Below are 16056 nucleotides of genomic sequence, written 5' to 3'. Positions count from 1 at the left end.
TCCTCTCTAGTAGTTCTCGAGGAGGCTGACGTTTGAAAGCGTCGTATGAAGAGTTATAAGCGTGACCCTCCCCTCCGCAACCCCGGACTGTTTAGTCCGCATCACCCAGGCTGGACCGGGAGGAAGAGGGGCGGGGGTTAGAGAAGGGAGAACGCTGGATTCCTCAATTCAGCTTCGCACACTGAGGGCCACCACGGGCCGCCAGGTGTAGGCTAGGGGGGCCCGCAGTTCTTTCAGGTCCTTCCGCTGGGTCCCTGCCTGGGGGCTCGGAAGCCGGGCTTCCAGGACTTGGGGGGGCGGCGGAAGGCGCTGTCCGACCCACGGCGGTGCTGAAGCGCCACCCCAGCCGGTCGTTAGCGCCTCCCGGAGCCTGGGGTCTCCGCCGCCGCCGCCTCGGGCCGTCCCCACACGGCCCGCTAGGTGGCACCATCGCCCCGACCAGGGGCCGTCGGCCTGTGACTTCGGGTCGCTGGCGGCGGTCGCTGCGAGAGTCCCGGGAAGGACGAGGGGCGAGGAAGAAGAAAGTGGGGGGGCTCCCCAAGTGGGATTCCTGGGTCTCGGTTCCCGGCTCCCGTCACTTCGCGTCCTCTCTCGCACCCCGTCACACACAGGGTGTCTCTCCCGTCCGTCTGAACTCCAGAGCCCCAGGTCGCGCCAGGGCTCCAGTCAGGATGCCGAGGATCGCTCTCTAGTCCCCGCCCCCTCCCCGCCCCCCTCCCCGCCCCCCTCCCCGCCCCCCTCCCCGCCCCCACCGCTTCACCTGGGCGCATGCGCGGACGCTCGGGCCCGAGGAGGTGGGGCGGGGCCTCGCGTGGATCGGGGCGGGGCCGCAAGCTCTGACTGACAGCCTGGCTGCGCGGCCGGGACGGTCCCTCCGCTCCCGATCCGGCGGGAGGGAGGGGGGAGGGGCGGGATTTCCTGCGGGAGGCGCCGAGCCGGCCTTGGAAAAGGAGGAGAAAAGGGGTGAAGGGGGGGACAGTGGGAGCCACCGTCCAGGGGGCCAAGGACCGAGCAGGACCGGCCGGACCCCCGGCGGGGCGGCTGGGAAAGGTGAGACTGTGGGGCCTGATCTGGGGGTCAGCACCCCTGAGCGCGGGCACAAAGTAACTTTTCTTGCGGGATCCGCGGGCGCCTTCATCCGTCGGGTCTTTCCGTCCTCCTCGCGCCAGTACACCGTCTCCCCGCATCAATCCCTCCGGGCGCTTGGCCCTCCCGGTCTTTCTCTCCGCTTTGTTCCCCGGTCGGCCTGGGCTGGGCTGGGTTGGGGGGTTGCGCGGCGCTGGACTGGCATTCCGGGGGGCGGGGGAGCCAGCCCGACCCCATGCACTGCCAGGGGCGCCCTCCCCCTATGTCGGGCCGCGGGCTTGGAGCTGGAGTGCCATCTGGTTTGGGCTTGGGACTTCTGGGGAGTAAGAGGACCCCAGCTAGGGCCCCAGGCCTGCCGCGGGTCTCATGCCACGGGACTCGGGCAACAAATTCTCGGCCACTGAGAAACTGACGTAAGCTTTTCTAAAGTGAAGTCGGGGCTTTGGGACTCAGATTCAGGCTTGGGAGGGCGGACAGCCCCATTTAGCAGAAGTACCCCAGCTCTCATCTCTATTCTCTGCCCGGCTGCTTCTCCATCCCGCACTGGGGGTGAGGATGGGTCAGCAACAGGTGCTGTAAAGCCTCACTGTCCTGCAGGCAGACCCTCCGCCAGAGATGGGGGGCCATAGCTCCCCACTCCACCTTCTGAATTCATAAAGAGCCCTTGGGCTAGGGCTTCCGGCGATAAGGGCAGAGCCGAGCTGGGGAGGGGTGACCCCTGCCAGGCTGCCTGTGCCTGACCCTCCCAGGCCCCACCTTCTGGCCCACCGCTTGTCTGTGGGTGTCAGAGCCTCAGGCTGTGGAGAACAGGCTGCTGGCCCGACCTGCCCCCGTGTGTCGTGCTGCCAGGGCCCCTCCTGCCCCGGGTTGAGGTGCTGCCAGGTGCCCTGGGGCCTCGGTGACTCAGCCTCCCCCTCCCAGAACACCCCCTCCCCCCTCCCAACACTCCTCTCATGCATGGCGGCTCCTTCCCGCTTACAGTGGCTCAGCCCCTCCCTGGACTCAGAAGGGCAGCCAGGGTAACTTGGGGGCTCCCTGGAAGCCCTGTCCTGTTCTTTCTCTGAGCCCTGCTTCTGGGACCCTTACAGACTCCGACTCAGCCTTCAGCAGACCCTCAGTGGATCACACCTTTTCCAGACCCCCGAGACCTGGCCGCCCCTGCTGCCCAAAGCGCGAGGGAATGCTGGCTTCTCTCTGGGTGGGCACCGGTGCTCCTGAGCCACGTCGGGAGGATTGGCGCCCCCAGTCCCGGCCCATCCCTGGGCTGTCGGAAGCTGCAAGCTGATATCTGTCCAGATTTCCACACAGCCTCCACCCCTTCAGAGATCAGCTTTCCTGCTTGTGGCGGCAGCTCATGAAACACCTTGAAGGAGTACCCGCCAACGCCTGCCAAGAAGCCCACTGCCTGGGACGCTAGACACACTCCCCCCCACCGGACACCTGGCCCTCCAAAGGGCCAAGGGATGGCACCCTGACACCTCAGCTTAGACCAGTTTCCCTGCCTCTGCCCTGGACCCCTGAGCCCAGAGTCCAGCCCAGGGACCGGGAAGGATGGGTCGAGAACAGGACCTGATCCTCGCTGTCAAAAATGGAGATGTGACTGGTGTGCAGAAACTGGTGGCTAAGGTCAAGGCCACGAAGACAAGTGAGTACTTGGTGGGGTGACTGTCTACCTGAGACCCTCCTCTGAGTGCTAGGCTGTAGAGAGAGGCCCGGGGGGAGTGGTCACTCTGATCTGGGGACTTAGGGTAGGAGTGCCTCAGTGTGGGAACGTCAGAGAGGAAGTTGGGTCCCCCTTGCTGTGTATGCTTAGGCAAATCTCTTAACCTCTCTGGGCCTCAGTTTCCTCACCTGTAGAGTGAAAGGAGTAAAGTAAATTCATTCTAATTTTGGGGGAGTGTCTACTGTGTGCCAGGCTCTGTTCTATGCTCTGAGCTCCAGCAGTGAACAAAACTGACCCAAGTTCCTGCCCTTGTGGAGTTGCCTTCAGCAGGTGGTTTTTCCAGTGTGTTCTTTGGAGCCATGTGGTTTCTGGCAGTGGGTTGGGAAAGACTGAATAGGTAGCGCTCCACCTCTGACCCCTCTAGTCCAACCAGAGCATCTCTGTGTTTTTATCAATTTGATGACAACATTTGTAAGATAGCTTTTTTATTATTTAATCACAGCAGTGGGACACATTTATTGTGGGCTCCTCTGAGTGTAAGATAGCTTTTTTAAAAGGGAATTCTGCTTAAAACAGGGGTTTCCCTGCTAGCTCAGCTGGTAAAGAATCTGCCTGCAATGCGGGAGACATGGTTCGATCCCTGGTTTGGGAAGATCCCCTGGAGAAGGGAAAGGCTCCCCACTCCAGTATTCTGGCCTGGAGAATTCCATGGACCGTATAGTCCATAGGGTTGCAAAGAGTCCGATAGGACTGAGCAACTTTCACTTTCTGCTTAAAACAAAGTTCACATTATCTAACCGGTTACTGAAGCTTACTGGAGGGTGTGTGTCCAAAGTTAATTTCCTGAGAGAGAGAGGCCTCTCCACAGCCTAGGGTCTCTAGTCGATAGGGCTGTGGGGGCTCCGTGCATAGGTGGCCGCACCTGACTTCCAGCTCCTGAGTACCTCTGCAATGAGATCCCCCAAGAAGAATAGACCTCTGGGCTTCAGGGCAAGCTCCCTGGACTGTCCCAGGAGGACACTGGACTTGTCCTCTGAGTTCCTTGACCAGCAGGGACAGGAGGGGAGGAAGGATCCTTCTCAAGTGCTGGGGCTGTAGCCCCCAAACGCAGCTTGGCCTTTGCACAGGAAGGAGTCCCCCGGGCTACCCGAAGATGTCTAATTATCCCCACCCACACCTGGGAGTGTGGGTGCCTGAAGGAAGGATTTTAAGGGCCTGGGAGTTGTGCACGTGTGTGAGTGCCCCCTGCACTTCCACACCAGGGCAGGACACCCAGGTTGTTGGGAGATGGAGTTGGAGAGGGTGCTCTCTGTGCCCTGGGGAAGTGGATGCAGGGTGAGCCTGGTAAGGGGAAGGTGCCAAGGAGGGCCCTGGAGGCCCAAGAGTGGGAGCCTTCCCCCTCCTCCCCGCACCTCAGTGTTGTTTTTGGCAATCTGCCCAGTGGGGCCTTGGCCTCATAGCCCTGCGGCCTCAAAGTGAGGCCCTCAGGGAGCCAAGTGGCTGGAGGCTGGTGGCAGGAACTTTGCAGCTGGGGTCCTAGGCTCTGGGAAGGTCCCCGGTGCTCAGGGGGGAATGTCTGTGGGGGAAGATGACCATCCCCCCACCCCCAAGGCATTTGCATAGGTGTAGAGTCATAGGGTCCTGGGACTCCTTGTCTCCCCTCCCAGTCCTCTGAGAGGCTGGGAAAGCTGGTGACAAAAAGGAGATCCCAAAGTGACCTTTGCAGACCCTAGAGCTTTTCCCTGGTGGCTCAGTTAGTACAGCATCTGCCTGTAAGGCAGGAGACCTGGGTTTGATGGCTGGGTCCAGAAGATCCCCTGGAGAAGCAAATGGCAACCCACTCCAGTATTCTTGCCTGGAGAATCCCACAGAGGAGCCTGGCGACTACTGTCCATAGGGCCACGTTGTAGTTGCCTCTATTCCCTGTGAGACGGGCACTTCTGTATCCACTTTACAGATAAGGAAACTGACACTCAGAGAGGGTTAGTGATTTGCCCAAGGTCACACAGCCGTGGTGTGGCAGATCACCCCACAAGCCCAAGCCCTCCTCCCTGTGCTACCGCACTCGACTGCCCGTCAGAATCACCCAGGGATTGTTCTGAAAGTGACGACTCCCTGGTCTCCCTCAGAATTACAGAATCATCACAGAGAGCCGAGGACTTTGCAGAATCAGAACATTCTTCGGGTGATTCTGAAGCAGTTCTCAGGAGGGAGGGGCTGCAGACTCCTGCTCCATACCCAATAGGTTGAAGGGAACTGCCGGAAGGGAGGCATCAAAGGCTCCCTCTTTCCCCTCTGGGCAGTGGCTTGAGCTTCCTGGCTGTCCAAAGAGGGGTGCGCCCTGAGCCTCTTCCATTGGGTACCAGGTCACTGGGGGGCCGGCCCTCCCCGCCTGTCTGGGTCCTCAGGGCGCAGGTGCCTGGGAGGAGAGGGCAACTGATGCCCGGGCCTAGCCTCTGCCCTTCCTCCCTCCTCCCTGCTCTGAGCTGTCCCCTTCTCCAACCAGAGGAAATGGAGCGGGCCGGGGGTGGCCCGCTGAGCTCACATCCTCCACCCGAGCCTAAATCAGGAGCGCGACCCTTCCACCCCCAGAGCCGGGGCCTGGGAAGAAGGTGGTGGCGCAGGGGAAGTGCCTGGAGCCACTGCCAGGAACCTAGGACCCTCCGCCCTCCCCGCCAAGGTCCCCAGCCCAGTCACTCGGAGGCTCTCCCCCACCGCCTTTCCGGCCATTGTTCTGGAAAAAAAAAACCACATAGAGCCACCCAGGCTGGCCCTGCCCTTGTTCCTGTCACGTTATCCTGCCACTCCCCGGAGGGGCTGCCTCTCGGCCACCCCAGACCGTCCAGGCGGGCAGCAGGTGGAGAGACTTCCCTGTATTGACCTCCTTGTCCTCACCGAGGCTCAGAGAGGTCCCAGGGCTGGCCAAGGTCACACAGCTGAGCAGAGAGAGAAGGATCTGAACCACGTGCTTTCTGCTCCTCGGGCCTCTGTTCTGTCCACTGCGCTGAGCGGTTCTGTGTGACGAGGACTTTCCAAGGGGGCTGCAGGATGGCTGGGAGCGGCCTCCACTCCCTCGCGGCTTCATCACTCCTCAGCTCTTACCTTTTCGGTGCAGCGTCGTTCGGCTCGGCCCTAAACGTAGCTGTCTCCCCCACTTGTCCTGTGTGCCTCCTGCTGCAGGCTTGGTCCCTCCCTATTGGAATGAGGCCCTGTCTTGCTGGGGTATTCAGGGGCCCACTGGGGCCTGGGGGGCAGGCCTGGACCAGCACGCTTGGCACCGTGCCCAGCTGGGTTGAGCCGGGCCTCCTCCTCCTCCTTCCCGGCAGGGGGGGGTTCCAGCGGGAGGCAGGGGCCGCCTGTGACAGCACTCTCCTCTTCCCGAGGACCGCCGCCCCCCGCCTCCCGCGCCCTGGCTCACACGTGGAGCACACCTGCACGAACCCTGTCCCCGAGAGGGGACTGATCCAGTGTCCTAGCCCTGCCCCTTGGTCCTCTTGCCAGCCCCTGCCCTGGGGCAGGGAGCTGTCTGCTAGGAGCCTGTGGGTTCAGAGTCTGCAGTTCCTCCCCTGACAGGGGCAGGGGGGGAGGACTGTACCAGCTTTCACTGGAGACACCGCATCTCAGGAGTATGGGCTAACGTGTAAGGAGCGCTAAATGCTGATAGCTCCCGTCTTTCACGAGGGTCAGGCGTTGTACTCACAGCCCTCATGAGTGGCTTCTGTGATCAGCCCGTTTTACAGATGAGGACCCTGAACCTGAGAGGTTAAGTGACTTTCCGCAGATCACACAGTGAGTGCCTGGCAGAGCCGGCCGGGACATGGTGTAGGTCTGCGTGACCGCTGCCTTCCCCTCTAGCTCCACTCAGGGATGCCCCCCGGGCCAGGCATGTGGCCCTTGGGTCCAGCCCTGGCATCCGCCCTCTCACTTCAAGCTTCTGGTCCCTCTCTCTTCTCTCTCAGCCCCCTCGGCCCATGGAACAATGAGACTTGCTCCTCAGCCCATTCAGGCAGGAATGCTAACCATGCGCTCGTGGGCCTGTCCTTTGAGGGCACAGCAGGCCGGGGGGCCCCCCCATCTCCGCCCCCTTCGACTATAAACAAGTGGGGCTGGGGACCCGGGGAAGCCAGGCCACTGCTGCGGCAGCTCCTTGCAATCAGCGCCCTCCAGCTGATGGGCTGGGGTGGGGGGCCAACAGGGACCAGACAGCTTGGCAGACCATGGGACAGGTGCTTTTCTGCACTCCAAGAGGTCAGTGGGAGCCGAGTGGTGGGCAGGAGGGACCCTGGGTCAGGGGTGGGTGCGGGCACCCTGACACCTCCGCTCTGACCCCCAGAGCTCCTGGGCTCCACGAAGAGGCTCAATGTCAACTACCAGGATGCTGATGGGTGAGTGAGAACCCCCCGCCCCAATCCCTCTTGAAACCTGTGTGGTGGGGGAGGGCCGGGGAAGGATCGGGGGCCTGGAGTCCCTTTCCCTCTCAAACCCGGCCCTGGAAGCGTGTTCACTGAGCGTTCTGGCCTCTGTCTGCCCGCGCGCCTGCCCGTGGGGCTGCCTCTGAGTGCGGGGAGGGGGCCTCTGAGAGGCCTCCTTGGGTCCCATTCCTGCTGGGCCCCCTTTTCTCCCTGGAGGGTAGGAGCCCTGGGGCTCCTGCTCCCACGGCCCCCTCCCCTGGGCCCGCTGGGGGGGAGGCCAGACAAACAGGCCTCTCAGCCCAGACACTGAGCCCTTTCATGCCGCAGCCCAGCAGCTCTGCGCTCCCACGGCACGGCTGGCAGGGTGTGTGTGTGTCGGGGGCGGGGGGGGGCGCCTGGGGGGGACAGCCACAGTGGGCAAGTAACTCAGCCACGCCAGCCCCCAGGATGAGTCTGCCCTGGAAGACCAGGATTTCGGGGGTGGGGACTGCTCCCTGACACCTCTGACCCGTGTCCCACCACGCTAGCTTTTCAGCTCTCCACCATGCCGCCCTGGGGGGCAGCCTGGAGCTCATCGCCCTGCTGCTGGAGGCTCAGGCCACCGTGGATATCAAGGACAGCAATGGTGAGAGCCCAGGGTACCCCCCCACCCCAGACCCTGGGGTCAATGTGCTCCTGCCACAACACAGCAGGGCCAAGGGATGTGGGCACGGCTTCTGGGAGCTTGCAGATGCTGGACCTCGTCAGTCTTCACAGCCTCCTGGGGTCGTGGGTGATACTGACATCCCATTATCCAGCTGGGGAAGTTGAGGTTACAAGGCCACCAGATCCTCTGTGCTGGGCACGGTGGGCTTCTGGCTTCAGCCGGGCCTCTCCCTGACCACACCCAGCTTCCTCTGGGTCTGTCTCCCCTCCAGCCTGGGCTCAGTTCCCTCCCCCGATCCCAGGCCATCCCAGGACCTCCCTCAGAAACCTGTCCCCTCCTGCAGGCATGCGCCCACTGCACTACGCGGCCTGGCAGGGCCGCCTGGAGCCCGTGAGGCTGCTGCTACGCGCCTCTGCAGCCGTGAACGCCGCCTCGCTGGACGGGCAGATCCCACTGCACTTGGCTGCCCAGTACGGACACTATGAAGTGGTACGCGAGCCTGCCAGCCTACGGGGCGCTGGGGCTGGGGGCAGGGGCTGGCACAGGGGGCCCGGCCAGGCCAGACCCCTCACCCGGCTCCCCCCACCCCAGTCAGAAATGCTCCTCCAGCATCAGTCCAACCCGTGCCTGGTCAACAAGGCCAAGAAGACGCCCTTGGACTTGGCCTGTGAGTTTGGACGGCTCAAGGTGAGGCCTGCTGCCTTTGGGGTGGTGGGTTCTGAGTGTGCGTGGGGTCTCCAGAGGGGAGGTCCTACCCAAGTGCCGGTTGCCGCAGGTGGCCCAGTTGTTGCTGAATAGCCACTTATGTGTGGCGCTTCTGGAGGGGGAGGCCAAGGACCCGTGCGACCCCAACTACACCACGCCTCTGCACTTGGCTGCCAAGAATGGCCACAGAGAGGTCATCAGGTACCCACCGGGGCCCCCCGGCTTCCTCCTCCTCTTCCCGTGGGACTGATAACGTCCCCTCAGTGCCCTGCCCCGCTGCCCTCTTCACCCTTGCTCTGGATTGCTCTCCCAGCCCCCAGCGATCAGCTTCCTCTCCTTCCGTACCCGCCGCCCCCCACGCCAGTCACTCGCCCTCCCGTCTGCAGGCAGCTCCTGAGAGCTGGGATTGAGATCAACCGCCAGACCAAAACAGGCACAGCGCTCCACGAGGCCGCGCTATACGGCAAGACCGAGGTGGTGCGGCTGCTCCTGGAGGTGGGTGTGGACCCCTAGTCACCCCGCAGGTGTGTACAGATCCCCTCCAGGTGCCAGATCCAAGACCGGCTGGGGAGGCCGGAGAAGGGGTGTCTTGCCCTGGTGGGGCCCAAGTGGCTGGAAAGCAGACAGACCTGGTTCGAGCCCCAGTTCCGCCTTTCACTGGCTGAATGACCTTGAGCTCGTCCCAGAACAAACCTGAGCTTCCATTTCCTAGTGTAAAATATGAAAACAGTAGCTACTTCCTGGGTAGCTGTGGGAATTGGGAGAAGCGGCCAACCCGCTGCTCAGCACAGGCTCGCCCCACTCTGTGCACCCAGGGCGGGGTGGACGTGAACATTCGGAACACGTATAACCAGACGGCGCTGGACATCGTGAATCAATTCACCACCTCCCAGGCCAGCCGGGAGATTAAGCAGCTACTGCGGGGTGAGTGTGGTGGGGAGAAGACCCAGCCCAGGGCGTTCAGAGCCACTCCAGAGGGTCCCCGGGAGTGGAGGAGCGGATGTCACATTCCTGGGACTGGCCGGAGGGATGCTGTGGGGATGAGGGGGCAGGGACCTGGGGGAGGGTCATGAAGGGGACTGGAGGGGTGGGAAGATGCCCTGGGAACCCTCAGATGACACCTGTCCTCCTCCTGGTCTCAGAGGCCTCAGGGATCCTGAAGGTCCGGGCGCTCAAGGATTTCTGGAACCTCCACGACCCCACTGCCCTCAACGTCCGGGCAGGGGACGTCATCACGGTGAGGACCCGATGCAGGCATTCCTTTGAGAACACAATTGGTTGCCGTCACTTACTTGGGCACCTGCTATGGATCAGGCTCTGTGTTAAGGTCTTTATTTGCACGATCTCATTGAATTCTTCCCCATCTAAGTAAGGTAGGCGTTCCTACCACTTCCTTTTTTAGAGCTGATAGAATTGAGGCTTAGAGAATTAAAGTGATTTGTCCAGAGTCACAAGCTAGCCTGCAGTGGAGCTGGGGTCTGAACGGGGGCTCACTCCAGACTCTTTTTTTGCCCTGGAGGCAACCCAGGGGTTGGGTTGGATGCTGGCAGGGGCAGGACTATAAGCCCACTTGAGCATCATGGGGAGCTCGCTGGGGGGACAGGAGGAGCTGGACCGCAGCTGTGGGGCTGGCCGCCTGGCGCAAGAAGTGACCATCCCCCTGCCCGTCTGCCACAGGTGCTTGAGCAGCATCCGGACGGCCGCTGGAAGGGCCACATCCACGAGAGCCAGAGGGGCACCGACCGCGTGGGCTACTTTCCCCCGGGCATCGTCGAGGTGGTCAGCAAGCGGGTGGGTGTCCTGGCACCCCGCCTCCCCTCTGTGCCCACCCCCCTGCGCCCAGGCTTCTCCAGGACGCCACAGCCCCCTGCCGAGGAGCCCCTGCACCCCCTCACCTATGGCCAGCTGCCCCGGGTGGGCCTCAGCCCAGACAGCCCAGGTACGTCCTCCCCGGGAGCGGGTAGGGCGATCCTGGGCACCGGGGTGAGCATCTGGCTCTGGCCAGCTGCCAGCCAGCTGTGGGCGGGGCCCACCGGGGTTCTGACCGCTTGGCTCCTGTCCCCGCAGCAGGTGACAGGAACAGCGTGGGCAGCGAGGGCAGCGTGGGCAGCATCCGCAGTGCCGGCAGCGGGCAGAGCTCCGAGGGCACCAACGGCCACAGCACTGGCCTCCTTATCGAGAACGCCCAGGTGGGTGGGGGGTGGGGGGCGCTTGGGACCAGGGCTGGACCCCTTCTCCTCCCCTTCCCCCGCCTCCCACTGCCAGTTCCCCAAACAAGAGACAGCTCCTTCCCGTCTCCAGCCGCTGCCCTCTGCCGGAGAGGACCAGGTGCCTCCAGGACTACAGCCCCCGTCCCTGGCAGGTAGGGAGGGAGACGGGGACCTGGGTGGGCCAGGAGAGATGCAGGTGGGGTGGCTGAGGACCTGGCATCCCTTCATCCTGCCACCCTGAATGCATTTCTCTCCGTCCTCAAAGACAACCCGAACCACCACCCTCTGGCCAACTATCGCTCGGGGGAGCAGCACTTCACCCAGGACGTGAGGCCTGAGCAGCTGCTGGAGGGGAAGGTGTGACCTCCACCGGGGAGGTGGCTATGGGCCCAGAGGAGGGGGCGGGATGGGCCTCAGCGTGGACTTGAGTTCCTGTTCGGACCAGGCCCCTGGGGGCGGGGCTGGGATCGATGGCTGGGCTGTGGCCTTGGCACTCAGCCCCCTCCCCCAGCAGGCCCAGCGCCATTAACGGCGCCCCCTCCCCCCAACTTGCAGGATGCTCAGGCCATTCATAACTGGCTGAGCGAGTTCCAGCTGGAGGCCTACACTGCCCACTTTCTGCAGGCCGGCTACGATGTGCCAACCATCAGCCGCATGACGCCCGAGGTCCGTGCCACAGCGGGAGGGCAGGGCAGGAACCCGTGGCCAGGGGAGGGGGCCTGACGGCACGACTCTGTGTGGCAGGACCTGACGGCCATTGGGGTGACCAAGCCTGGGCACAGGAAGAAGATCGCCTCGGAGATCGCCCAGCTAAGCATCGCCGAGTGGTTGCCCAACTACATCCCGGTGAGTGGGCGGCAGGCACGGGCTCCCACCGCCGGCTGAGGCTTTGTGGCGCGGGGGCCGACGGTGCGGCTCTTGCAGGCGGATCTGCTGGAGTGGCTGTGCGCCCTGGGGCTGCCGCAGTACCACAAGCAGCTGGTGAGCAGTGGCTACGACTCCATGGGGCTGGTGGCTGACCTCACCTGGGAGGAGCTGCAGGAGATCGGCGTCAACAAGCTCGGTGAGGACTGCCCTGGGCCTCCTGGCTGGGCCCCCGTGTGCCTCCGAGGGTCCCCAAGATGTTTCGGGGTCCAGGAGGGATGAGGGGCACCCTCTCCAGCCCCAGCTCACCCTGCTGCCTCTATCCGCCCGCTCTCAGGTCATCAGAAGAAGCTCATGCTGGGGGTGAAGCGGCTGGCTGAGCTCCGGCGGGGCCTACTGCAGGGGGAGTCCCCTGGGGAAGGCGGCCGCCGGCTGGCCAGGGGCCCGGAACTGATGGCCATCGAGGGGCTGGAGAACGGGGACGGGCCCCCTGCGGCCAGCCCACGCCTCCTCACCTTCCAGGGCAGCGAGCTGAGCCCCGAGCTCCAGGCGGCCATGGCAGGGGGTGGCCCCGAGCCACTCCCCCTGCCCCCTGCCCGCTCCCCCAGCCAAGAGAGCATTGGGGCCCGCTCACGGGGGTCCGGTCACTCGCAGGAACAGCCTGCCCCTCAGCCGGGTGGCGGGGACCTCAACGCCCCACAGGAGAGGAATCTTCCGGAGGGCACAGAGCGGCCCCCTAAACTCTGTTCCCCACTTCCTAGCCAAGGGCCCCCGCCTTACGTTTTCATGTACCCCCAGGCCTCACCCTCCAGCCCGGCCCCTGGGCCGCCTCCGGGCGCTCCCCGGGCCTTCTCCTACTTGGCCAGCTCCCCGGCCACTCCTCCAGACCCCCCGCGGCCCAAGCGCCGGTCCCACAGCCTGAGCCGCCCTGGCCCAGCCGAGGGGGAGGCCGATGGGGAGGCCGAAGGGCCAGTGGATAGTGCCCTGGGCAGCTACGCCACCCTCACTCGGCGACCAGGACGCAGTGCCCTCGCCCGGACCAGCCCCAGCCCAACCCCAACGCGGGGGGCTCCCCGCAGCCAGTCCTTTGCCCTCCGGGCTCGCCGCAAAGGCCCCCCGCCCCCGCCCCCCAAACGCCTCAGCTCCGTCTCTGGCTCCACCCCGGAGCCCCCACCACCGGATGGAAGCCCGGCGCCCAAGGAAGGGGCCACAGGGCCCCGGAGGCGAACACTGAGCGAACCCACTGGCCCCTCGGAGCCCCCTGGCCCGCCCGCCCCGGCCGGCGCCGCATCGGACACGGAGGAGGAGGACCCGGGGCCCGAGGGGACACCCCCGTCTCGGGGCAGCTCAGGGGAAGGGCTCCCCTTTGCGGAGGAGGGGAACCTGACTATCAAACAGCGGCCCAAGCCGGCAGGACCCCCACCCCGGGAGACGCCGGTGCCCACCGGCCTTGACTTCAACCTCACAGAGTCAGACACTGTTAAACGGAGGCCCAAGTGCCGGGAGAGGGAGCCACTGCAGACGGCGCTCCTGGCCTTCGGAGTGGCGGGTGCCACGCCCAATGCCCCTGCCCCCCAGCCCTCACAGACCCCCAACGAGTCCCCCGCGGCCTCTCCCAGCCCTCCCCGGCCTGACCTGAGCAGCCTTCCCACCCCCGGAGCTCCAGCCCCTCTCCCCACCAGCCCCCCGCCCCAGCCCCCTGGGCCGGCCCCGGAAAATAGTCGGCGGCCTGGGGAGACGGAGCCCCCGGCTGCCCCCGCTGCCCTCATCAAGGTGCCTGGAGCAGGTATGAAGCCAGGACCTGCGGGGAGAGGGTGGTGTGGGCAGGGCCTGTGTCCGGCTCAGCTGAGTCACAGGACAACCTCTTTGTCTCTGCAGGAACAGCCCCCAAGCCTGTGTCAGTGGCCTGCACCCAGCTGGCATTTTCCGGCCCTAAGCTGGCTCCCCGGCTCGGTCCCCGCCCGGTGCCCCCTCCAAGGCCGGAGAGCGCGGGGGCTGCGGGCCCAGGCCGGGCCCAGCAGAGACTGGAGCAGACCAGCTCGTCGCTGGCAGCTGCACTGCGGGCCGCGGAGAAGAGCATTAGCGCAGAGGAGCGAGAGGGGTGAGGGTGCTGGGAGAACGGGAGAGATGGAGACTGAAGAGCAGCTCCCCCACCCCCCGAGTCCTTCCCCCGGGGTCTGGGATGATGGGGAAGGGACATCGGTGTCATGGCAGGCAGGCAGATCCTCAGGCTTGGGGGTCCCCACGGGAAGGGGTCACCCAGATCTGGCCTGCAGGCAAGTGGCACTTAGAGGCACGCGAGCTTGGACCAGTCACTTCTGTGAACCCCAGCGCCTCTGTGGGAGGAAGGGTCGGTGACTCCCATGACCTCGGGAAGTTGTGTGAGACGGGGCAAGACGCACACCTGGCGCTGGCCCCAGCCCGGCCCTGTGCCCAGGGCCAGCAGGGTGCAGACCACCGGCCCGCCTGACCTGGCCCTTCCCTGCCGCAGCGCCCCCGGCGCCTCTGCCAAGCACATCCTAGATGACATCAGCATCATGTTCGACGCCCTGGCTGACCAGCTGGACGCCATGCTGGACTGAGCCGGACCTGCCGGCGGCCTTCCGCGGCCCCACCGCCACCTCCCGCAGCGCCCGCTGCCTCCCCCCGCGCAGAGGACGCCCCTGCCGCCCCCAGCCCGCGGCTGTCCCCACAGCAGCCCCATGCGGAGCAGAGAGGACTTTTCAGAACCTGATGTCTCAGCAAAGCCCCCTTCCACCCCTGCAGTGTGTGATCTGACGGGAGGACCCTGCTTCTCAGACAGGGACCCTGGTAAGAGCTTCCTATCCAGGAAGAGTGGTGTCCGGGCTTCTGGGGTGCCTTCTCTGTCCGCCCCCCACCCGTGTCTCAAGTGCCTGTGCCAAGGTCCCCTGGCCACCCGCCGTGCAGTCCTAGCGCCCTGAGAGGCTGGAGGCGGCGGTGCGTCTGGCCGGCAGGTGCACACAGGACGTGTCAAGGGCCGGGGCCTGCTCTCACCATCAGCGGCACCCAGCCCGCCTTGGGCCCCGGCTCTGCCTGCCCTCAGTGAGGCAAAGCTGGTGGGGCCGGTGGGATTAACGGATCCCTCGAACAGATCCCCAGAGTCCATATGTTTCCAACTGTAAATGTTATTTTTTAAGCAGAGAGAAATGCATATATTTTAAATGGAATTTATTCTATCTATAACTGCCTGTGAGGACACAGTGGGGGGGGGCTTCGGACCACAGTGAGAGCACCCAATGCCCGCCATGGGGCTGGAAGCCTGACCTGCCTGGCCAAGGCCCCGGCTCTGTAAGCATTTAACCTCTTCCCCCAACTAACACCAATGAAAGTGTCATTCCACGATACCGTGCTGTGTGTGTTTGGATGTGCGCCGTGAACCTCTGAGCCCAGGGGTCGCGCCTGAGCCAGACCCGAGCGCCCCCGCTGATGTGTGGTGGGGGAAGGGTGGAAGACTTGCCCCCCCAAACTCACCTTCGGGGAGGGGCTCCCTCACTGGCCTGACCCTTGAGTGGGCCCCTTCGTGGCTGCCTCAGGGACCAGCCACAGGTTTTGCTTCAGCAGTTTATAAGTTTTAATACAAACCAGTCTGTATTCATTCCCAAAAGGCTCATTTCCAGTAAAAAATATACACCAGTAAAAACATTCTCACAGGGTAACTGGGGCTGAGGCTGGAAGGAGGTCCCAGGCTGCGCCCCCGGGACTGGCTCCACGGCCTGCCCGAGGGCGGCCTGGGAGGAGGATCTCGGGCCAGGCAGGGGCTCGGCTCCATCTTCAGGCCCTAGCGTGAGGCCCCCCACAGAGGAGGAGTGGGCTTTGCCCCAGGAAGACAGGACGAGGGGGGCCCGGGGAGGGCGCCCCGCCACCCTGGCCTCCAGCGGCGCCATGGAGGACCGCTGGCACGTCCCAGGACTATCCTCCCACCAGAGGCCCCACGGTCCACGGCTCTGCCCAAAGACCAGGCGGCACTCGGTCAGGGGGCCCTGGAGGGGGGCAGCCCACAGGTGGATGGGGCTGAGGGCCCCTCTGCTAAGCACATGAGGTCATACATTCAAGAGCCCAGGGGTCTCCCCCTGGCGAGGAAGAGCTAGACGGTCCTGGACCGAGGCTGCAGCTCTGCGTCTCCGCGGGAAGCCCTGGGATGGGAGCCACAGCCGGGTCTGACACCGGGAGCTGGGCCTCCAGGGCCACGTGGCACAAGAGCAAACCCTGAAACATTCATGGTATCAACTCCCCAGACGCAGAATGGGTGTGGCTTCAGCCCCAGGGACCACGGCAACTATGGCCGCCACGGCCAGAGGCTCAGAAGGGAGAGTTCATGCCCAGCTTAGTTTCAAACTGCAGCTTCTGTCGCTTCTGGTAGCGGACGCGGACCCTGGTGGGTGGAGATTGAAGACCAGGTTAGCGCGGACACCGAGACCAAGGGTAGACAGGATGCAGAGGACGGGGTAC

General features: G+C 64.3%; 2 protein-coding genes across 14 annotated transcripts in view; one reads left to right on the top strand and one right to left on the bottom strand.

Moving 5' to 3' along the window:
• The first annotated feature begins 871 nt into the window (after positions 1-871).
• Positions 872-14949, top strand: CASKIN2 (CASK interacting protein 2). Of its 2 annotated transcripts, none has more exons than XM_043460796.1 (20): positions 872-1050; positions 2175-2731; positions 7083-7134; positions 7689-7786; positions 8151-8296; positions 8399-8494; positions 8583-8713; positions 8899-9007; positions 9328-9436; positions 9655-9749; positions 10190-10451; positions 10583-10701; positions 10814-10874; positions 10988-11079; positions 11278-11388; positions 11467-11568; positions 11647-11785; positions 11924-13372; positions 13465-13687; positions 14078-14949. In XM_043460796.1, exons 2-20 carry the CDS (start codon positions 2638-2640, stop codon positions 14166-14168), a joined length of 3579 nt encoding a protein of 1192 aa, XP_043316731.1. In that variant the 5' UTR covers positions 872-1050; positions 2175-2637; the 3' UTR covers positions 14169-14949. The 2 variants fall into 2 exon arrangements, with proteins under 2 accessions (XP_043316731.1, XP_043316723.1); XM_043460788.1 differs by having other exon boundaries at positions 874-1050; positions 10580-10701.
• TMEM94 (transmembrane protein 94) overlaps positions 14759-16056 on the bottom strand; it is a 35906-nt gene continuing 34608 nt past the window's right edge. For all 12 annotated transcript variants that reach the window (XM_043460710.1, XM_043460728.1, XM_043460688.1 and 9 more), the window contains one exon: positions 14759-15979. In XM_043460710.1, the coding sequence (XP_043316645.1) occupies positions 15907-15979 (73 nt within the window). In that variant the 3' untranslated portion in view covers positions 14759-15906. The remainder of the gene's footprint in view (positions 15980-16056) is intronic.

Source organism: Cervus canadensis, chromosome 1 (assembly GCF_019320065.1).
Source record: "Cervus canadensis isolate Bull #8, Minnesota chromosome 1, ASM1932006v1, whole genome shotgun sequence".
NCBI classification, from domain to species: Eukaryota; Metazoa; Chordata; class Mammalia; order Artiodactyla; family Cervidae; genus Cervus; species Cervus canadensis.
The sequence above is the reverse complement of the archived record's forward strand: the minus strand, read 5'-3'. Positions and strand labels throughout refer to the sequence as shown.